Genomic DNA, 23,475 nt, shown 5'->3' with positions numbered 1-23,475 from the left:
CCTAATTTGAAGCATGAACAGAATTTAAATTCTCTTGTGTAAATGCAGACTCTTACAAACTTCTTGCCATACCTGCCAGCTTCTGCATATACTTCTTTTTCATTTGAGGCTCAGACTAATCAGAGGCATAGCATGCATGTATGCTGGGAAGAGGAAATGCATTGCTCTCGTGGATTATGCTGCTCCCAGGAACTGGAAATGGTAATCCAGGCTCTCATATGTTGCCAACTTCTGCAGGGTTCCTGGGTGCCTGAGCAGGACACAAGCTTGAGCTGGAAGCTCATGGGTGGCCTGTAGCTCAGGGCCTGGGGGTGTCTGGTATTTCATTCCTTGTCTGTACTAAGCACCGATCTCAACCGACCCTTGCGTGCAGGGGAAGCTCGTGATTTTGCTCCTAACACCTGTGTTCAGAAGGTAAAGCACACCTTGGTATTGTTCTGTCTCCCTGACTTGTTTGAGATTCACTAAATCCTAAATACAACCTCAAGTGTGCAGAAACTTTTGAAAGAGGTTACACCTCCCTCGGTACACCCCTCGATTACATAAATGTTTGATCGTAGCTCTGCATCATTTCTTAAGCTAATACTGCTGCAGAAAAAAATCCTGTCAGCAGCCTGATCCCTTCCTCCCCCCTCCCAAAGAAATATGGACTAGTTGCACAGCAATGCAGTGGTGGAATTGGGGAACTGGTAATTTCTATCTCTATTATTCATGTAGCTTTGCAGTTTGTGTGTGTATTTTTCTACTTGGATTATTTTGCTTAGCTTAATTTCTGCAGTCTTCTTAACTACCCTTATCTCGTTTAATGGTTACAAAGGCTTGTGGTGGCAGAGCAAAGGTTTGGTGGAGCTGAGGGAAAGATGCAGGATAGAATTCTCTCATGGCCATGGACTGATATTCAGCTTGCCATTGAGCAGGACCCCCAGGTCCCTTTTTGTGGTACTGCTTTCCAGCATCTCATTCCCCTGTCTATCTTTACATGCAGAACTGCCCCATCCCAGATGCAGAATCTGTCACTTTCCCTTGTTGAAACCCTTCACGTGGTTGTTAATTGCCAAACCCTGTCCTTTGTCCCAGTCTCTCTGTAGGGCCTCCCTGCCTTGAAGGGCATCAGCTGTTCCTCCTAATTTCGTATCAACTGCAAAATTGCTTAGTATCCCTTCCAATCCTGTGTCTAAGGCATTTATGAAGATGTTGAAGAGTACAGGGCTGGGGATGGAGCCCTGTGGAACCCCACTAGTGACAGGTCTCCAGTCTGATATCACACCGGTCACTGTAAGCCTTTGTGCCTGACCCAGTTGTTCACCCACCACATGATGTGTTTATCCAGCTGAATGCTGGACATCTTGTCCAGTAGGATCCTGTGAGAGACACTATCAAAAGCTTTACTGAAATCCAAAAAGATGACACCAACTGGCTTCTCTTGATCAACTAGCTGGGTTACTTTGTCATGAGAGGAAATGAGTTTTGATAAGCAGGACTTTCCTCTCATGAAGCTGTTGCTGGCTTTGAGTGATGACTGTGTTGTCATCACACTTCCAGGTGTTTTTCAGTACCTCCCAGAATAATCTTCTCCATCATTTTATCAGGCACTGAAGTGACACTAACAGGCCTGTAGTATCTGGGATCCTCCTTCTTGCCCTTCTTGAAAATCGGGACAATGGCTGCTCAGAATTCCTCGAGAGGCTTTGCGATGACATCAGCCAGCTCTTGGAGGAGAATTGTGTGAATCCCATCAGGCCCCATCGATTCCTGCAGTCTGTGAGAGCCCTCCTTGGGGGCCAGGGCTCTGTCTGCAGAAGTTTGCTCTTCTGCTGAGCCTTGGGGAAAGGAGAGCCTCCAATCCTTGCTTCTCCTCCCAGTCCATCTGACCTACAGAGGATCTGCCTTGGCCTAAGCATGAGGGATTGGTCTTGAGCACCCCAGGTCATGTCCTTGAAGATTCAGAGCTGGACATGGTGCACAAATGGATGGCAGCTTACTTCTGTGGGGTTGGCTTACAGTCATATCCCCAGGTGTGAGACTGGACTTTGTAAATTATTATCTTGCATCATGCAGATCTCTTTCCACGAGGCCCATTGGCCTCAATGACCTGCTCAGCTGTGCAAATGTTAACTGTAAGATTGACTTCAGCAGTGTCCCTGACTCTCTCAAATTTGTCACGGGTCTGTGTCAAATTGGGTGTGGACAAGTGGATCCCTTTGGACTGCTGGCAGCTGGAAGCAATACCCACAGTGACTGGAGAAGCCAACTGGTCCCTGCTTTGTCAACACCCATGTATTTCTGGGGTGCCTGTGTCTGTGCTGTGCAGGTTTGTGGGGAAAGCTCAGCAGCAACTTCTTCCCATCACCTTTTCACTTAAGTTGTCCCCTTTGTGTTTTTCTCTCACTGCTTTCCTTCCCAAACTGCCAATTTGCTCAACAGATGAAGAAAGCCTTTCACAGCTTTAGCTTTAGTGTGAGCAGATGATAGCTGGTGGTTTGCTTGTGTTTTTGGTTTTTTTTTTTTTTTCTTACAAATTAGCAAGACCCCCACCACTTGGCAAAACCACTTCATGCAGACAAATGCTTGGTGTGCTAGCAGTGCCTTTGGAAAACACCCTTCTGAGCTCTAGCTCCTGGATCCAGTAGCTGCTGCTCTCCAGGTCCAGTTAAACTACTCGTGGCTCCTGAGGGTGCTGGGTTGGGCTTGAGGTGTGGATGTCTGGCCAGGTGTTGTTTGGGTTCACTGCAGGTGTGATACATGGCAGGACACAGGCAGCTCCTTTGCCTCTCGTGTTTCTTGTCTGTGTTGCAGCAGACCCTGGAGCAATGAGATGCTGGTACCAAGTGTTCTCTTTCTGTTTGATGGGAAGGTAGTGCCTTCGCCTGTTTGAATGTGTTGTATGGCATCAAAGGGAAGTGGGTGTCTAGTTTGAGAGCTGTTGAGGCATCTGCGTGTGGTTATTGGTGTCTGAGGAACTGGCTGAAGTGGAGCCCAAGCTGTGGGTGCCTGAAAGCTGCTTTTGTGCCCTGGCTAATCCATGAGCTATACCATTTGGATTTAGTGGTTCTGCTAGGTATCTGAATGGTGAATAAGTGCTTGACACCACCTCCCCACACACGCTGCTTCCCTTGGAGAGGTGGTCTTGGCTTAAGGGGATGTGGGCAGTTTGCTTTGGAGCCTGCCCTCTTGGCATCTGGCTTCCTCAGCCCGAGGGAGAAGTTTGTTGCACCACATGCTCAGGCTTTCACAAGCGGCTCTTTCAGATGCAGCCCCTGAAGCTCCTCTTGTTGTACACTCTCCCATCCCCATGGATGTGTTGAGGCAACTGGAGCCAAGTGGCTTTGCCACATGTTAAACTCCCTTTGCTATTCTGTGAGGGGCTGGAAGGCAACCTTCCCAGTAACCTAGGCTAACCTGCTGCAATAAAGCTCCCTAGAATTGTATACAGGGAACCTGGCAGGAAGCTTAGTCTCAGCAAGGGATTAGATCTTGGGTTTTTTAAGAGAGTCCTCTGCCTTCCATAGGAAGCTCTTCTGATGCTTCAGAACCTCCACTGTTTCTAAAATTCATGTTGGACTTGTACAGCTTATTTTGTTTTCTGTCTGTTGAGTCTGATGTTGGAGGTAACAAGCATCCGTAGGATCTTTGTGTCCCTTGGCACTGCATGCTGTGAAATCAGATGTTCACTGGGTTACTGAGGAAGTGTGGTGCTGTCACAGCATCTGACCTCAACACAGTGATTATTATCCTTTCCTGGCAAATCATATTATTGGACCTTTTGGACCACTCCTTGAGTGAGAGGACTGTGCACTCCTCTTTGTCCTCCTCACTACATATTACCAGTAGGGTCTGGGGTTTTTTTCCTAGTCTGTTGTGCTAGCTGCCACCTTCAGCTGTTGGAAGTAGAAGAAAGGGCAGCGCAGCTGTTGGGAAAGCATTCATCAAGTTTTGAGGTTCTATCAATAAAGGTGACTGGGGAAAACATTCAAGCTGTGTGCTGGTACCATAAAGACCAGTTAACTTCCTGAGGTACCAGGTTTGGAAGTTTCTCAGAAGAACTGCAGTGTGAGCATGCCATTGGGTTTACTGGGGTTTTATAGCTGCTGGCTGAAACTTTGTGCTCTGTACTTCTGTAGCAGCATCTTTTTAGTGCAGGCCTGGGAGTGCTTTTATAGGATTCCTCAGGAAGGGTTAAGTAAGTAGCTTGTTTGGTTTGTATGAGGTAGAGGAGTTGATTTTCCCCCAGCTCCCAAGTTTGGTCATACTCTCCTGTAAAATCCTGTTTTCTAAAAATACTCACAGCTTCCCCTCAAAATGAAAACACTCAAATGTAACAGCAAAATTAGTAGTAGACTTGCAGAAATCTTTTTTACCTGCACTGGAGAGTTTTGACTAAGCTGCTTTTGAGGTTTGAGGAAAACAAACCAAAAATGAATTCTACTCTTCTCTGTCTTATTCAGAAAATTTCTGTGTTGAAATCCCTTTCACATCAGCAGTGAACTATTGTATTGCTCAGCTGCTACGTTGATTCTGATTTTTGTCTTGCAAAAGGTGAGACTTATGTCTGTTGGACAGTAACACGTCTTGGACTGCACAGGCAGAAAAGGGGAGATCGGCAGTGAGAAATTGGGCTGGCACTCTCCTTAAATGTACAGCAGTCGTGTGTTGTTCAGGTGTCCAGTGTTGGATATAGATGGGGACACACTTTAAATTCCTGTCCTTTTCTTTCCTTGTGGTTAAAAAAGGCTGTGAGGGCAGAGAAAGATGGAGATGGGTCACGGCAAAACTGGGGCAAATCTTGTGTGTGTTTGGGTTCCATATGAATTACATCATTAATGGATGGATGTTTGCTTTCTTGGGGGCAGCAGCTGTGCTGCCATCATGCTGACAACCTGCTGCTATGACGAGGTTTTCTTCCCTTCCCTGATAAAGGTTTGACCTTGCAAATTCATTTCCCTGCCTCACCAAATGCCAGAAGCTGGGTATCTAAAACAAACTTGCTATGTCCCGGTTGCCCAGTGCCTGTTCCAGGGAGGGTGAGGGTTGCGCTTGCCTGCCTTAGCCAAGTGGAGATCTCAGTTGTGGTTGTCTGACAAGAAAATGTGGTTTTCCTTTTCCTAGGAACTGCAGTCCTGTTCTCTTGACTGTACCAAACTGAAATGCTCTCGTAGTTTTGATGATCAAAGGGCATTTTTCTGCTCTGCTTGTTTGGCCACAGCTGCTGGAGAAGTTCCTTGTCTTGGCATCTCTGCTGAGATCTGACTCGGGCTCTGTTTACTGGAGAGGACAAAACCGTAGCCAAGGCGTTGGTGCTTCTGCCAGCATTGCAAAGTGCTTCTGCATGACCTTGGTCTTCTCGGGAGCCTTGCTCCAAGGTGTTGCTTGGGAAGGACAGAGTACCAAATCCCTTGCATCTTGCCAACTCATGGCCCCTGGTGTGGTAGTGCTGCCCAGGGTCATCTATCTGAGCAGCCTGTGCTGGCCTCACCTGTAGCTTTGACAGAACTGCACAGAGGATGGTGGTAATCCCTTCTGTAATCATCTTCAGCAGGGGTGTTGGAGTGGGAAGCATTTTGACTTCAATTGTCTATTTCCAGTTTTATTTCTAGTTCTGGTGACTTTGCTCTGGGAAAACAGGCCAGCATGGCAAAGGATCAGGAACTTGAGCTCCAGCTCTGTGCCCTGGCAAAAGAGAAAGGGGGGAAAAAAGGGAGTTTTCTGGGAGGGAGATGTGATTTTATGGCAAGGGAGGGTAGAGCAGTCCTCTGAGCGTGTTGGATGTGAGCTGACAGCACTGCTAGAGAGTACCCAGTGCTGTGGGTGAGCAGCTCCGTTTCTCAGGAGACCTCAGGATCTCTTGCAGTAGGCAGGCTCGATGCAATTGTAGGCTGGAGACATCTGGTAAGGCAAAGCTGACTCTCCTTGGAAGGCTGTGTTGTGGAATCTTTTCTTAGCTTTTCTTGGAGGTGCCAAACTTCCCAATTGGCTGTGGCAAGTGTTTTCTGTGCCCAGAGACCTTAGCTTGTTTAGAAGAATGTTAAAAAAATGTTGTTTGGAGGAGAGGAGTCTGTGCTGGGAACCATTTGATTAAATAACCCCAGGCTTCCTCAGCCCTCAATTAGCACAGCAGTCATCAAGCCTCTTGACTATCCCTGTGTATTTTAGGTGTGTGTGGCTCACTCTAAACCCTGATGCTGCAAGATCTGCATCCGTAGCAAGAATGCTCTGGTAGCAAACAGCTCAGCTCTCTGTGGATGTGTACACAGATCTGTTGCAAAACTATGGGGCACTCCTCTGCCCTCGATGTTTCTCAGAGTCTGCTGATTTTGGTACAGTACCATGACGGGCTACATTTCTAGCTTAGCAGGAAAGCATAAAACTGCTAAAACCATGTGAGTGACAGGTGCATAGAGGTGTGGCTTCATTTTTAAATCTTTTTTCCTCTCCTTATTTTGTATTTTCACCAACCCTCTCCCATCACTTCATAAAACTCAGACCCTTTTTCCGAGAAACCACCAGTGTCCAAAGCCAGTATTTTGATGATATAAACAGGTTTCTTTCCTTGTGCTTTGCTTGTGTATAGTACTGGCCTGTTTTCCTAGAAATCTACTAAGAAAAGCCAATTTCAGTATTGGTGTAGTTGTGTCACAGAAGGCAAATACAAAGTCAAAATGGCCTCTGAGGCACACTGTATGGCAAGACTGCAGATATTCAAATCTTTTGTAGCAGCAGCTATGCAGGCAAAACTGCTCCTGACTTACCCTTTTGGGAGAAAAAAAAAATAGCCACTACCTTTGTGTAACATAGTCCCCTCCTCCACTTCCTTGGATGCCCTGGAAAAGTTAATTCATTACTGTTAGTAAAGGGCTCTGCATTTCTCCGCTGCCAAATGCCACTGAGGCACCCTGTGCTTCTGCTGGGTCTGCTTGTTTGCTTTCCCTCTTGGCAGCGTGCTGTGACATGGCCTTCTTCAGGGGAGTAGAAGTAATAATTGGACACAAGCAGCCCTCCAACTGCACAGAATACAAAGCAGCGAAGCACAGAGCCTCACTGACGCTGCCTGCATGGAAAACTGCATTCCCAGTAGGCTGCTGGATTGTGCAAGGGGTTTTCCTCTCGTGCCATAAGTTTTGAATCCGAACTGTTGCATGGAAATACTTTTTATGTCCTAATTTTTGTACTCTGCCCACGGCGGTGGTGGGGTTGGAACAGGATGATCTTTGAGGTCCCTTCCAACCCAAGCCTTTCTGTGATGATTTCTGTGTTTCTGTGCTGCGCTTTTTCTGCGTTCCGGTGGTTTGCTACAATGCCTGGACTATCCTGGGCTGCCAGAGCCTCTCGGTGGGACGATCCTCACTCTGACCTCTTTCATACGAGCGATTAAGTGTCGAAACTTTCTGTTCGTTTTCTTCCTGCCCCTCCCCATTCTTTCGAAGTGCTGAACAAAAGGAAAGCCTCGGCGCAGCTTGCCGAAGTGCGGGGTGAATGAATGCGGTGACCGACATGGTGCCGAGCTCTGCAGGGAGGCCGCCTCTCCCTCCACACGCGGCCTGCAGGGGGGCGGCCGGTTCCCGTTCCCGCTGGAGCTGCCGTGTGGCTGGAAGGGGAGGCGGCTTCCTGCCGCCCTTCGCCTTGCTCTGCCCTGCCCGGGGAAGCCCGAGGAGCCCGGATTGCTGTCGGGAGGCAGCAGACTGGCTCGGTGTTAGCTCTGCCGCTGCTGGCCCCTCTGGGCTGCTCTGGCCCGCTGCTGGCGTGTGGTGTGGCGCAGGGCGTGGGCTGCCCCGGTGCCGTGCCGGGTTCGGGTTCTCGCTGCTTTGCAGCACCGTGTGGGGCAGGGCCGGCTGTCCTGGCCGGGCAGGGTGAGGCTTCCCTTGATGTGGGTGAAGAGGTTGAGCAACACAGCCCAGGAGGCTCTGATTCAGCCTTTTCCTTGCTCTTGCAAATTACTGTGACCCTTTTAATTTACTTGTCTGGAGCTTGTAATTTTTTTTTTTCTGTAACAGAGAATTTGAAAATTTGTAGTTGTCTTCCTAACCTGCCATGCGTAGAATGGACTACATGGGAGACTGAAATGGGCTGGTAGAAATCCATGAAACTGATTACATTTCTCTTCCAGAGAGCAGACCTCTTTGTGTGAGTGGGATATCTCCTGTGTGGGATTGAGCTTGTACTGGATTTGCATTAGCAACAAATACCTGGGCTTTAATTTTCAAGGCAATGATCATTGCCTGCTGCAATGTAAGAGCTTTGTTGTGTTTGGATTTTGAGTGCAAGTGCCAGTGTATTAGTGGGGAAAGTTATTTAATGAGGGGATGGAAGGGATGTTAGGTGGGGAAAGCTGGCATCCTGATGATAATGTCAGTGAGATCCAGGGAAAACGTGTATGTATAAAAAAAAATTATTCTCTGCTGTAATGCACTGTGTTTTGTCCTAATAGAGCTAGTTGGTCAGTGGAGCTCCCAAACATTTCCCACTGCTGGGATGGAAGTTCCAATGATGTTTGAAATGAGTACAGTGTATTAACAGAGAAAAACTGTTCAGTTTTGTCTTCCTGTTTTGAGTTGGTCCTGGTTTTCCAAACATTGTGTTTTGTGATGAAACTCTATGAGAGTTTTATCTTCCTGGGAAGCAGAGATGGAAAAACTTGATCACGTGTTCAGTCAGAAGGGGGAATATGTGCTGCTGCCACGTGATTACTTTTATGAAATTTTGTTTATAGGCTGCAGCAAATAGACAGTAGAAATCAGAAACGTGGCAGAGAGGAACAAAATGGCTTTGATCTGTTCTGTGTCAGCATCTATGTGTGTCTGGCAGTGGGGCAGTCTGTACTACTTTATCAAAGGAAAATTGTTTCCTTGGTTAACTAGTAGCTCTTTATCACAAATCAGCTGAGTGCATAAATGGCTTTGCTTTTACCAAATGTAAGGTGAGGAATTATGAAGGAGTCGCACCTGAAAGGTAAAGCTTCTTTAAGACGCTCTAGCTTTATCCAAAAGACCCCTCCAAACAATCTTAAAGATGGAATTTGCTTCAAAAGCTAAATTCATCATCTCAAAGGTACACAGCAAATGAATGGTGATGTACTGACTGAAGAAGCTACTCAGTGAACAAGTCTGAGTTTGTTCTTCTTTCTCAGAATCTCTTGAATGGGCTGGCATCTGTGCTTAATTCACTGATCAGTGGGAGTGTGGCAGCTGTAGAGTGAGGATGGTGGTGGGGGTGTGTGTGTATTTAAATTACTTGGGTGTGATGCAGAAGTTTAATATTAGCACAAAGCACAGGAAAATTTAAATTGCTCCTTCAGGAACGCACGCAGAATCTGTGGTAGTGCTGAGCACTGAATTCAGGGCTTAATTTGTTAGTGTCTTATTTTCCCACGTTACAGTCCTTGTAATGTTTCCTTCCTATGTTGTAACATGTGTGAGAACAGTTGCTTTCCTTCGGAGGGGCCTTGTTGGTAAGTGTGACCTTTCCAATTAACTGGCAACGAATGTGTTGGCAGTTACACTTTAATTTTGAACGCACAAAAATTATTTTTAGTGTGGGTCCTTGGCAAACTCCCCTTGGCTGAGTGGGTGATCTTGGTGGTTTGCTGAGAGTGCCGCTGCCATTCGGATGCCACGCTGAGGCACAGAGCCAGAGCAGCATGGAGAGAGCTGTGTCCTACTCCCACTTTTTTAAACACCAGAGCTCGGGCTTGTTTTGAAATGCTGCCCTATTTGTTGGTAACAGTGCCTACAGACATCTCTCTCTCTCCCTCCCTCCGTTGTTAACATGATCGCAAAGGAAGATACCTCTGGGTTGAGCCTTTCCTGCTGCAGGCGCGTGTGTTTGTTTTGCTCCCGTGTGTCATCGTTTTATGTAGAGGCATCACTTCAAAGGGCTGGAGGGAGTGTCACTGCTCCTCATTCTGTCCCTAGCCAGGGATTTAACAAGCAATACTGAGGTAATCCTGGCAGCCCTGCTCCTCAGGCAGCGATCTTATCTTGCTGTGAAAGCTGAAGAGATCACACTCTAGTCAATGCTGGGAATGGAGAAGGTCTGAGGAGCTGCGAGATGCGGCTGGAAATGACCCAGAAGGACAAGCATCCATCCTGAGCTTGTCCCTCCATCCAGGCTGGCCAGCTACAGAAAACCCGTGTGGCGTTCTGGCCTTCAGCCTGAGCAAGGTCTCTGCAGCACAGTGATTGTACTGCCGAGGTGGGCTGAGCTCTTGTTCTGTAATTTCCCGAGCTGCAGGCAGCCTAGTGCTTCATTTTATGTGCTGCCCTTGTTTAGGGATTTCCTGACATCCTCCTACTGAGCTAAGGGCAGAGATACTGATCTTGCATCGCAAATGAAATTTCAGGTCCTAGAGAGAGTAATTAATATTCTGTGTATTGCACGGTCCTCTAGGCGTGACAGCTCTGTTCCGAGTAGTATCACTATTCTTCCTTCCTTTATTTTTTGGCGTTTTTAATATTTTATGGGAACAAGTGAACTTGTTTCGATCTGTGAGTATTTGTCTTATTTTGTTTTTTCTTCTTTCCCCAGCATCCAACGAGCTGCACTGGTGGTTCTGGAAAATTACTATCGAGATTTCACAGTCTACAACCCAGCCTTGTTAACAGCCTCCAAATCCCGAGCAGCCAAGCACATGGCTGGCCTGAAAGTCTACAATGTTGATGGTAGGTGAGGTAAAATGTAGTCTCGGAGACTGGGTGGGATGGGGAAGGGTGGGGTTTGCTTTATGCTTTGTTATGCACACATTCTCACCTTTTTGCTTTGCCAAATACTTGTCTCTTGCTGGAAATCTTCCTAGCAGTGCTAAGTTTGCCAGTTCCAGATAACTTTACAGATGTGTTTAGCCCTCAATAAGGCTTTTGTCTTTGTCAGGTGGGATGGACACGTTTTGGGCCAGGCTTAATTGTAAGGTGGCTTGACACTTCTCGGTGCCACTGCTTGAGTCAAGCAGCCTCTGCTTTTTGTCACCCTTGGGTCATCTCTTTAGTTGTGATAGTACAATAAACACAAGTTTTAACTCAAATGAGTTCCCCAGTCGTTTGTGCTGCTTTCACATGCAGCCTTCAGGAAAGTGAAGGAGCCACGGTGTAAGCAGCAGCAAAGTGATGCTTATCAGCCTGCAGCCTCAGCACTAAATGAGCTGTGCCTGGCTCACCCATGGCCATGGAAATTCAAACACAGATAACGATCCCCACTGAGCTTTGCTGTTTTACGAACCTTTGGGGCTTTAGGAAAGGGGAAGGATGGACTGAGAGATGGATATGTGGATGCTCAAAGCAGTGAAGACTGGACTTAATAATTTGACACCCTTAAACCCTATCAGTGAAAGCCACGCTTGTTAAGCAGGGCGTGCTCGGCAGCCTTTATAGAGATGCACATTCCTTTGGGAGAGTCCAAGTTGAGTAGCAAAGCTTTCCTGGTGAAGGATGGCTGAAGTTGTGTGACGAAATGTGGTAAAGGCACAGGCACGTCCTGCCCGTGAATTTGTTAGTATTGAAAGGCTTTGAGAGCTGGGAAGAGCATACTAAAGAGACTTAGCTGGGCAAGGTGGCTCTGTGTGCATGGTGTGGAGAGTGAAATATGAAGAATATTTATTATTTGGAAAAACATGAGACATGATTGTTTTGCTTTCAACAAAGTTTCCGTGCCTTATGGGTGTGGAATATTTTGTTTTTATTTTCTTCTTGTTGGTTTGTTTGTTTGGATTTTTTTCATTTTTGGCGAGTTTCAAAGACCTTGTACTAAAGGTTTCTCCAACCTCATGCAACACTCCTGAGTCCATAACATTAACTGGAGGTTTAGATCCTTACAGTGAGGTATTCCCATCCTGACAGAAGAAGGGGAAGGACAGGTTGCCCATCATGTGTCTTTTGCTGCCTGGAGTGATGCTCTTGGTTGAGTTGTGTTGGAGTGGGGAAGCAATCAGACACGCAAACAGAAATGCTCTGCATTTTTCCAGAGGTGAAATAATTCATTCCAGCCACTTGCTCTCAGTGAGGCCTGGTGTAATGAGGGTGAGGGCCTCCTGATCCCGCATGGTCTGCACACTGTTCAGATCCCACAGCCTGCCAGGCTGGCTGCAGGGTGTGCCAGTCTGATTGTCTTCTCCTGCACTGCAGTATCTCTTCAGGTGTTGGCCTGCTCTCTTTTTCTGCAGCACCTGCTGGGACAGTGGGACTCCCAAGCTCAGAGAAAAGACTGTCAGTCTGCCTAGTGTGAGTGCCTCAGAAGCTGCTAGCTCATGAGGCTTTGTTAGAAGAGGAGGAACCAGAAGCAAGCTGCAGATGTGGCTGGCAAGCCTTTCCAAGTGTAAAGTTTGTGAGCCTGTCAGAGCCTGGAAACTCCTGCCTTCCCTTCTGGGGCAGTACCGCTTGCCTGGGCTGTTCTGTGGGCAGTGCTGCTGCCTTTGTGGACATGGAAATCTCAGGCTTAGAGGCATGTCCTTAAGAAAATTCCATCCATCTTACAAAGCAGAATGTAGTTCTGGCTGCAGCTTACTCTGGCAGCCTGACAGTCTCTTATACCCTTCTGGTAAAGAGACAGTAATGCTATTAAGGCAGCCTAATTTGTTGACAGCTTTTGTATTTGATACTGCAGCAGTCAGGAAAAAAAAACATATTGCTGTAATCTCTCATGCAGAGTGGGGAGGTTCACCTTCAAAACCAGGATTTTCATTGCCAGGCATAGTCAACAAGGCAAATTACAGGTGTAACCCAAATTTGGGAGCTAGTGTCTCCCTTGAGTCATACCCTCCATTTTAGGGCTGTCAAACAAAGTCTGAAATGTTTAGACTCTTAACAAGCTATTTGTGTGAGTGCTTGTTCTTCCCACTCCTGAGTTTCAGTCTTCTGTCTTGGAATCTGGTTTGGGCTTTTTAGGAAAAAAAATTAGGAGTTGCCCTTGCTTGAGCAGAACAATTTTGAGCGTGTCTGTGCAATTGATTTGCCTTAACCACTGCCAGCTGAGAGTGTGGGCTTTCAGAGCAGTTTGGCACAAATCAGCTCCTGGTGGCTTGGAGGTGGTCCTAGGCTACCACTTCTCTCTGGGTAGATCCACTTCTGCCCTCTGTCTAGATAGAAGAGTTTGTAAACTCTTCTGAGGCAACCTTTTTCCTCTCCCTACCTGAAAAGCCAGTGCTGAGGGCTTCCTAGGAGAGTTGCAGAACCTAGTACTGTCTTTTAAGGTCACTAGTTAAGGTCTTGTAGTAGACAGTTCTGTGGACTGACTGGGTGTTACAGAGCAGATTGTAGCTTCCCTGTTCCTGGGGCTGTGTAGGATCTGTTAACAGCAGCAGAAGCTCTAATGGCAGGCGCTACTCAGAGTGCCATGAGAAGCTACTACACATATAGACCTCATCTCTCCCTGTTGTGGGACTGCTGTTCTGACAGCATCTGCCCTTCTGGGAAACCCTGTGCTTTGGCTAAAGGTGACCCTGCTGTGCCCTGCATCCTGTCTCCCCTTCCTGCGAATAACTGTCTGGAGTTTGGCTTTCATTTCTTCATCTCCATGTCTCATTATGTTCTTGTGTTTGTCTCTCTCCTCTTTCCAACTTCTCACTTTTTGTGCTCTCACACTGTCTTGGTGCTGAAATGTGACATGCTCCAGCTGCTCTTGCCTTCAAACTGAAAGCATATATAATGGGGGGTAAGTTGCATCCCTGGCACGTTCACCTCACTCTGCCTTTGTGAACATTGTGCGAGACCCTCCATCCCAACTAACTTCCCTTGTCCGTGTGCCAGAACGCCCTCTCTAAGCCTGTGCCGCCTCGCAGGGTTTCTACCGGAGCTCCCGAGGACCGGGGAGGGGTGGATAGGGTTGGCTGGGAAGGCTGGAGCCCCGGAGCACGTGTGACAGCTGCCGTGGGGTGCTGGTGTGCCCCAGCCGGGCCCCATGGCACTGACAGCGCCCTTGTGTCCCTTGTGCCCCGCAGGCCCCGGTAACAACGCGTCGGGGCAGTCCCGGGCCATGATCGCGGCCGCCGCCCGGCGCAGGGACTCCAGCCACAACGAGCTCTACTACGAGGAGGCCGACCACGAGCGCCGCGTGAGGAAACGCCGGGCGAGGTAACGCCGCCCTCAGGGTGCTGCCCTCGGGCTCGGCTGTGTGGGGCTTGCCAGGCCTGGGGGGTGCCCCCAGCCCACCACGAAGGGCTGGCTGCAAATGTGTCACAGGGAGGAAGCTTGTGGAAGCCAGGTGCACAAGGGATGGTGCTGGCTTGCAACTGGAATTATCCGAAGAACAGGCGTGCAGCTGGGCTCGTGTATACGAGGCAGATAAGCTAATGCGGTGTCCTGGATTAGGGAACAGTCCAGTGCTTGGCGAGTCTGCAGTTACTTGCTGTTGGAAATCCCATTATTTTTTGCCCATGCCCAGGCTTGTCAGCTGAAATAATCCCAGGGCCGGATCAGTGGAGTGCTTGGTGTTGTCCATTCGTGGGTGAGGAGAATATTTGTGTTTGCAGGCTAGTCAAAGGGACAATTTGACTGACTTTCAGTGAGGAGGAAAGACTTGACCACAAGCAGTTACATTTTATTTTGGAACGTGGATATGTCTTCTGCCAGTCATGCTTAGGCTGCCGAGTTGATGCTTTGTTGAGGTGACCCGAGACAGTGCCTCTCTTTGCTCAGGAGCCTAATTGCAGTATTTAGTTAGCATACCTAACAGTTTGAGGCAAGTTGCTTATGGGCAGGCTCCCCTGAACTGAGCTGTGTTTGGAAGGAATGTGTCATAACTGGAAGGAGCTGGCTTGTTTTGAGTTTTCTTTTGGCAGTTCGTTTCACGGGGAAGGTGCTGGCACTACATCCCCTCCTTGCCTGCTTCAGTCTGACCTGTGCTCTATAGCCTGTGTCTTTTAGGCCCTCTTCCAGCCTCGGAGCAATAGGAATTTAAACTTGCCCTTCTATGAACTGTAGCATCCGAACTTGGGCACGTCTCCCGTGCTTGCTGAGTTTGGTTAGAACAACTGCTTAGTCAGAGGGAAACCATCAGTCACTAGATAAGGCCAGATGTTTCAGGCCAGGATTTTAAAATTGATTTCCACCCCCACCTCTCCCATGTCATATTAAACAAAATGGGCAAGGGTCAGGACTTCTCGTGCTGTTCCTCATGGACAGTGTAAATGCTGTATGCTATACCTCTGCTTGTGGTGAGGCAGCTGTCCCTGGCTTTAAGGTGCATTGGATATTGAGATCATTGTGGACAGTGATTGTAACTTGAGAGGAAACTGAGTATAAAACAAGGCCTGTCTGAAGGGGCTGCAGGGTTCTGTTGGGTGGCTCTTCCATTGTTGTTTTTTCCTCACTGGCTGCAGTGCAGCCCCTCCCTTGCAAGTTAGCCCAGTAATAAGTGATGAGTGTCATAAGACATCTGTTCCCCTTTTGTGGTGTGGTCTTGGTGTTTGCTCACCTGTGCCAACACAGGAATGGCTTGCAGAGGATGCCTTTAGCTACGGTGTTGGGAGTGAGGATGAATGTTTTCATCCTTGCTGTTCAGTGGAGGGCTGCGGGGCAGTCATTGGGCAGCACGAGCTCTGCACCCAGCTGGTGGAAATGGGAGCAGGCTGCAGCTGGTGAGCACAGTGTGTCTGGGAGCAGGCTGTGTCCTGGGTCAGTCTCTCCTGGGTGTTTGCCTGTCCTGTGCTGCGTGCTGCAGCGCTGTGTGCTGGGACTGCTGCACTCACACATGTTAAACCAAGGGCAGCTGTGTCCTGTTCGAGTCGTGTAGCTGATGTTTCTGCTGCGCTGGCAGAACCAAGTGCAGTGCTCAGGGCCTTACAATCTTATCCTGGTTTATGGCCCTCAGTTGCTACATGGCTTGGGCAAGGAAGGAAAAGCTGCTGTCTACCCCTCAGACTGTCAGTAGAGAAGATTTTGTGTAAATCAGTGGCAGGCAGGTGGGAATAAGAGGCTTGTAAATCCTGACTCCCAGGCTCAGCCTTAACCTCAGACCCGTCCTGCTTCTTGTTATGACTCTTGATGTCCTGATTTTTTTGCCGCAGGCTCGTGGTTGCAGTAGAAGAGGCTTTCACTCACATCAAACGCCTCCAGGCAGAGGAACAGCAGAAAGCTCCAGGAGAGATGATGGACCCCCGAGAGGCAGCCCAGGCCATCTTCCCCTCCATGGCAAGAGCTCTGCAGAAGTACCTTCGCACCACCCGCCAGCAGCAGTACCACAGCATGGAGAGCATCTTGCAACACTTGTCCTTCTGCATCACCAACAACATGACACCAAAGGTAATGAATGCTTTCTCTAGCCCTGCTGCAGGAGGGAGGGAGAAGGGGATGGCACATCTGTGTGTGCAAGCAGAACAGAAAGTTGTCGAGGGAGGTGAGTGAAGGCTTTCATAGTTGCTCCGTGTGAATTGACCAGTGTGGTGTAGGTTGCATCAGGTCCTGAAGGGAAGTAATATTTCCTCCACAGCATCATCTGTCTCCTTTTATTTGAAAGTGCCTATGAGGTATTTGTTCTTGAATCCAATTCAGCAAAGTGAATGCTTAATAAATGTTTGAAAAGGTGGCTGTGAGTCACAGGAGTTTTCCCAGCTGGCTTGTGGTAGCAGGATGATGCAGGTGGCAACCTGCAAAGGATCATTTTTAGTTTTCTGCCCCCTCTGCCTTGCTGCATTTTGGACTGCTAATTATTGCCTAAATCTCTGTCTCTCTGACAGTGTTTCTAATTCATGAGCTGCTTGATCAAACATAGTTTGCTGCTTCATGCCCAGACTGTGACTGCTGACTTGCAGACGCAGGGAGGGACTGAATGATAAGGGAAACTGGTCACACCACACAATTCCCCTCCCACTCTCTACCTTCCCTTCTAAGAACGCCCCACAGTCCTAGGGAAGAGTTATTCTTGGACATTCACCCAGGACTTACTGCAGTGAGAGCAGAAATGCTGTCAAGAGATGGGGCTTAGCACCCCGTCTTCGTGAGCCACCTGGGACCATGCTCAGGTATGCAAGGGGATTTCTGCTACCATTAAGATTGTGGAGGGACTTTAAAATACAAGCAAGGTCAAATGGTGTTTTGCATTCTGTTTTCAGTTTTGCACCCTCAGGCTGAAAACATGGAGACATCTGTTTACCACCTTAGCTTAGCCTGAAGGAGAGAGCCAGCCAGCTATGCTGTCTGACTGTCTGGGACTGTAGTTTTGGGATCGATTATGGGGCTGGTAGGGCAGAAATGACCTCTGCTCTACTGAACTACTCCCAGATGGCCGTGCTGATGGCAGAAGTCAAGGCTATAACTTTGCAGGCTTGCTGGGATGGACTGAAAGAGGATCTCCCAATGTTTGTGTCTACTCCCGGGTCTGAAAAGCTGAGAGGGACTGGGGAGAAGATGTCTTCTGAAGTGTGAAAGCTGAAACAATTCACAGCACGGCACGCCCATGCTCGCGGAGCTGTATTTGGGGATGGGAAGAGAGCAGGGCGAGTTGTGGGGCTGGTGCTAACGTGTGTCCCGCTCTTGGCAGGCATTCCTGGAGCGGTACCTCAACCCAGGCCCAACCCTCCAGTATGACAGGGATCGCTGGTTCTCCAAGCAGTGGACGCTGGTCAGCGAGGAAGCGGTCACAAGCGGGTTGCAAGACGGCGTTGTGTTTGTCCTCAAGTGCTTGGACTTCAGCCTTGTCGTTAATGTGAAAAAAATCCCCTTCATCAAACTCTCAGAAGAGTTCATAGACCCTAAATCTCATAAATTTGTCCTCCGCTTACAGTCTGAGACTTCAGTCTAAGGGATTTTGAGGGTGGGTTGTTGGGAGATTTTTTTTTTTCAATATTGTGCTTTTGGGTTTAATTTCCCCAATGCTGACTGAAACTGGCAGATGATGGACCAGTAATATTTGACCATCTGCACTTTATTTGGAAAGGGGAGGGGGGAGCTGGGATATCTTATCTAGAAAGAAGTATCTTAAGAGGCAACGGGGCAACTTGGCTCAGTTAGCTCAGCCTTGGAGACAGAACAGGTTTTTTCTTTACCCCTCTTTCCAGGCATCCTGTAAATCTCATGCTCTCTTTCTCTGCATAGCTGCAGTGTCAGAGCTGTTGGAGTGCTACCTTACACCATGCACACCTGCTCCCTTGTGTCTCTGCTTTTGCCACCTGTGGCTGCTCCTGAGGGCTCATCACTCGCCTGTCCCCCACAGAAATCCCCTGGCACAGGGTGCCACAGTCCCTGCTCACTTGGGGAGGAAGGGATAGCAAAGGGTGGGGGTGTGAGGGGACTTTTATTCCTTATTCTTCTCCTCCTCCTCTCCATGGGCCTCTTCAGTCAGTGCTAGACCTCTATGAGCATAATAGGATGGTTTCACCCCCTGAAATTGCTTGTCTTGAACTGGATCAGCCCATTTGTAGCTCTTTTTTTTTTTTCCTTGATCAGTGCTTGTTGGTGAAGTTGTTCTTCATGTCAGAGCTCCCTGTTATCTCTCCCCTTGGTCCCTCTGTCCTGCTTGTCACCATCTTTCTCAGGCACACCCAAAGCTTCCTGTTTCTGTCTCCTCTGTCTGGCTTTCTGAATGTGTTTCTCCAGGCATGGCCACTTCCTCCTGCACCTGCAAGGGCTGTGTATTTGCACTGGGACAGGGTCAGTAAGTGGCTGGCTCCTCCTCAGATAAATCACAGACCCTCCCTACATCTGACAGCCTCTTTGAGGGGAAGGGGGTGCAGGCAGGAATGTGCCCCTCCCTCTCTAGCCAGCTTCAAGTGTGTCTGGAGAATAGACGGCAAAACCACTTCCCTCCTTCAGGAGAGGAGCCAGGGAAAGGCTGACCTCTGCCCCTTTCATTTGCTTTGGAGAACTGTTGAGCTCTGGAAACACTGCAGTAAGTCCTTCCCCACCTTAAGCCTTCAGCTGTAGCTAAGAAATACCAAACAATGCCTGAATGTTGAAAATCTGCCTGCCTTTCTTGGCCTCTGTGGGAGTTTCTGCTCAGCATTGGGATCTGCTTCTGAGAGATGCAGTTTTGTTGTGAGGCTGCCTTCGCCCACCAGTGCAGCTTTCATGTGAGTTTAGTCACCTGAGTTTGGAAGGTTTGCTTTTTACTGTGAGTCTAAATCGGTGTCTGAAGTCTGATTGCCAGCACAGAGCTTGGAGTGACTGGAGCCGGCTGCAAGGCTGGCAGCGACCTGAACTCCCTGGAGATCCATGTGAATGTAAATGATCAATTCATTCTGCTCAGTCTTTTGCCATGCAAATATTCCTTATCGGGCAGGATCTGGCCTGCCCTCCATATGGATGTCTTAAGGAAGAAGGCCCTAGTTCCAGCAGTGTGTCAGTGCCTTTCATTGCCAGCCTGCACAGTCGTCTGAGGAGGGCTGTGACAGCCCCTCCTGTTCCTTTTGGCCTTTCCCACCCCTTCCCACGGCAGGCGTGGACTGGCTGGTGCCCACCACAAGCTGGTGGGAGGGAGCAGCCACCTTTAAACAGGGATACTGGGGACAGGGCAGGAGGGTCCATCCTCTTCCAGCTTCAGCAGCAGTGGAGATGCATGTCTGGCAGCACCTCCGGATAGTCCTCTTGGGATCAAGGGAGCACCCTGGTGAGTGAGGGTCCAAAGTGATGATTCCCTGTCCAAGCGACACTTGCAGATTCCTGTGCCTTTCTTACAAGCACGTGGTAGTGTCCTGGATCCTTTTGAGTTCCTGGAATGCACCACACGTGGTTGTAAAGAAACGGGATGGCATGATAGGATTATGCCCTTTGCCCTTAAAGGATGGGAAGTAGGTAGTGTTTTCCCTTTCTCTAAGCTCAATGTTTGAGTTTTTTGGTAGATCGGGCTTTCTGGTAGTCTGTATGGGGACTCCTTTATTGACTGTGGCCTTCACAGTGTTTTATTTTGAAAAAATAGGTTGGTTTATTCCTTTAAAAGAAAAAAAAATAAGGAAGGAGAACATATAGTATCTTACACTTGGCTTTCCTGAAGATGCCTGCACCTGGCCTTTATGATGTGCATAACTAGCAGGGTGGGAGAGACTGGGAGTAGCTTGGGAGCCTGTGGAGCACTTAATACCTGTGTGGAGGCTACTGCCTGTGGCTGAGTTGGCTCATTTCTGTGAAGCCAGAACAAGAACCACCTTGCCAGGGGGCTGGTGTGCTATGTATGTGAGAGCACCTCGTCTCAGGCACATCTGCAAAACTTTTTTGCTTTCCCAGGATTTCCTTCCCCTTTCCTTTTCCCTGCCCCATGAGGAGGGGTTGTCTGACAGTATCTGCTCAGGAAACTCACGTCTTAATTTTGTTAAGTCCTTTAACACATGGAGAACCAGATGGAAGCAGCGTGTGCAGTCTGGGTCTGCTTCTTCATCTTTGTGCTGTGATTCAACACTGCCTTTTCTGCCTGCTGCCAAAAGGACACTGTCAACGGGCGCCAACTCCTACATTAAATGCTCTTCCCTGTACCAGCAGCATGAATGCTTTGCCTGATGAAATCTGAAGGAAAGGACTCTCTCAAATGGTCTCTTTAGAGATGCAGCCTGCTTAGAGCTGAGGACAGACTGAAAGGGGAATCGTGATTCTTGGATATTCCCTGTTCTGGTATTTTTAGTGACATTTTTCAGGGTCTCTCTTGCTTTCCTTCTCCATGCAAAATCAGGGGACCACTGTCATACCTACCTCACTGGAGTGTTGTGAGGCTAAACTCAACTTGCTTTCAAGTGCTTTGAGATCCACAGTTGGATCTGTGGCATCTGTAGGAATTCAAACTCTATAAAAAATACTGAGCGGTGAGTGCGGACTGGTTTGTTTAACTCTGTTTATAGCCAGCTAATGAGTAAGAATGGAGTCATAGGGAACGAAGCTCTGATCCAATTCCTGCAGCCCTTACTTCTGCCGAGCTTGCCAAGAGCTAAGCATAAATACAACTTGCAGGGTTTGCCAGCCAAGTGCAGGCTCTTCCTCCAAATGCTTCTCCTATCCTGCACTGTCTCCTTGCATGTATTTTCCTTCCTCTCTCCCAGTCTGGATGTTTGTACCTGGTTGGGAATTGTGGGGGGTTTATTAGAATTCAAGTGGTTTTTTAAAACAACCCTGTTGGTGATGGAGTGGTCAGTGTCCCCTTTGGAGATGGTCCTTGCACTGGACATCCTTGACTGGGAGCTGAACCATTGGATCGAGTGCTGTGCTGCCCAGCCAGGAGTGGTGGTGCCCCACTCCTCTCTTTCATGTTGGCACGTTTCCTGTAATTCAAGTATGCTGCTCAGATACTTCAAAGGCTTTGGGATTTTTGCTCTCAGATTTGTTACAGCCTAAATCCAAAGTCATGCTGAGATCTTGCAAAAAACAGATGCAGCTGAGACTTTCAAGTGTTCTAGAGCATTTGGAAATGGCTGTGGGTTTCCATGAAGGCTGGCTTTCTCTTTCCTGGCTATAAATTGAAAGATTTTAATTTCTTACAGCTTCCAGGAGCGTAGGGGCAGATACTTCACTTAACACTTTGCCAGTCCTGTAACTGGGCATGGGGACGTGGTGTTGCCACGTCTGTTGGCCTCTCACTGCCACGTGGCTTCAGCCGTGGGTGCAGATTCTGTGAGGCTGCCCTGGGTCTCAGTGTCCTTTCCCACTCCTGGAAGCTGAGCAGGAGCACTCCTGGAAGTGTAAGCATTGTAGCACTCCCCTCCATAGCGTATCTGCAGGGCTGGGAGGTGCTGAGGCTGCACTTGGAAGCTTTGAGGCAGTGCATAGTAAGGCTCAAGTTTGGAGATCTGAACAAATCCCAACCCTTACGAAGCCTCAAAACCTTTCCTTTGGGATGGGGCTCTCTGTGCAACATCTTGGGAATCTGCTGTTGCTGGGTACAGCCAAAAGCTGTAGGGAAGGAATATCTGGAGCTGGTCCTGCCTCACATAAGTAGCTTTGAAAGGTCTCGTTTGAGATGGGCTCACTTCCAACACTTGCCGCTGAAGAAACCGAAAAGACCCATAACTTGATAAACATGGAAACCTATTCAAGCCAATTTCATCTTGCTCACCAAAAAGTGTAATTCTGCCCTTTTCAAAGGATAAACAAAAGTCTTGTGGTCTTCTGCAGCAGTGCTGCAGTCTGGTCCCAGGCTGGCTCCTCACTTGGACCCAGTGCTGCCCAGCCGTGTGAGAGCTGCTCACGAGGTGTGTGTGCAGGTGTTTTCTCATTCAGCTTGTGTGTGTGTCTGTGTGCTTTTCCCCCTCTAGTGTGCACATTATACGTGTTTAAAGCCTCAAGCCAGACTTGGTGGCTCAGTGTTTCAGCTGTCCTTAAGAAGGAAGTGCTCTTGGAATTGAGCTGGTTTTAGGAAACAAACAAACAAAAAAGGAAAACTCCCCAAATTTCTGTGGTGCAAGAGATGGCTTTGGGCCGTGACGTCTCCCGGAGGAGCGTGCATCCTCCCGCGTTCAGGCCGTGCCTCCGTCGGTGATGACCGAAAGCCGCCGTTCCCCGGCTGTGACCGTGGGGATCGCCTCGGGCCGGCGCCGAGCGGGGTCCCCGCCGTGCCGGCGTCCCCCGCGCTCCGCATCCCTCCGACAGACTGCTTGTCCTATCCCTGGTGCCACGGAGCCCTGTGGGCAGCAGGGAGCCGGCCCTGCCCGGGGAGGGGAGGGGATCCTTCCCTCTGGCTGCTTCCCGGGCACCTCTCACCAGCGCTGACGATGCTTGGGGTACCTCCTGTGTGCACAGCGGGGAGATGCTGTGGCCACTACCCGAACAGGCATAACTGTGAAGGAATCTTACACTCCTCTGTGCCTGTTTCTTTGATTCAGCATTATTGTGTCTTGGGGAAGGGGGTGGGAGCAAAATGCCCTTCCCCCACCCTCCTTTATCACTGTGTAATACTTTTTCTACACACACTGTGTATAGTAAGAAGGGTTTTGCCAAGGTTTTCTAACTAATAGACACTAACCAGCATTTCTTTCTTTTTTCTCTTCTTTGCACATGTGAATTTAACTGCAGTGGTACATGGTCTTTCTGTTCTTTTCTAATAGTGAACTTAAGTAAGCAAATTCCTGGTGTCTGTGACATTAATGCACTGTGGGTTTAGCCTTGTAAATTGTTCTGTTCCAAGCTGGGTTCTCTTAAGTTATAGCTGGATGGGGTTTTGTTGTTTTTTAAACTGAGACATAAAACCGTTTTACACTTTGCATATTTTGTACAGTAAAATTCTGGAAATAAACTGAAACCAGATTTGATTGTCCCACTCTTTTCTCTTACCCTTTCAGACAAAAAAGCTCTTCTGCTCTTCAAGCAGTCCTTAGCTGTGGACAGGAGGGGCCCTGCAAACATGTGGTTTAGCTTTTTTGAGGTTGTCTTTTTGTCACCCTCATTCTAGGCCTTTCTGGTCTGTCCTGCCACAGTAAAATGCAAACTCATTTGTCACTGCTGAAGGAAGACTGGTAAGTGACTGCTTTGAACACCTGAAATCTCAAATGATGGGGAGCAAATGCAGCTGGAGAAGTGGGGTGGGGGTTGGGACATGGCTGGAATGGGAACAGGTTTTTCTGCCTCTTGTGTTCTCATAGTTTGC

General features: G+C 48.5%; 1 protein-coding gene across 1 annotated transcript in view; it reads left to right on the top strand.

The window, feature by feature from the left end:
- The window catches only part of VANGL1 (VANGL planar cell polarity protein 1), a 45,739-nt gene extending 22,604 nt beyond the window's left edge, over window positions 1–23,135 (top strand). Inside the window, exons 5-8 of the mRNA XM_063394085.1 lie at window positions 10,519–10,652; window positions 13,919–14,051; window positions 15,986–16,220; window positions 17,458–23,135. Coding sequence (XP_063250155.1) covers window positions 10,519–10,652; window positions 13,919–14,051; window positions 15,986–16,220; window positions 17,458–17,718 — 763 coding nt within the window. The 3' untranslated portion in view covers window positions 17,719–23,135. The remainder of the gene's footprint in view (window positions 1–10,518; window positions 10,653–13,918; window positions 14,052–15,985; window positions 16,221–17,457) is intronic.
- Window positions 23,136–23,475: the final 340 nt, after the last annotated feature.

Source organism: Prinia subflava, chromosome 3 (assembly GCF_021018805.1).
Source record: "Prinia subflava isolate CZ2003 ecotype Zambia chromosome 3, Cam_Psub_1.2, whole genome shotgun sequence".
NCBI lineage: Eukaryota > Metazoa > Chordata > Aves > Passeriformes > Cisticolidae > Prinia > Prinia subflava.
Note: the sequence above shows the minus strand (reverse complement) of the source record. Positions and strands in the feature narration are given on the sequence as shown.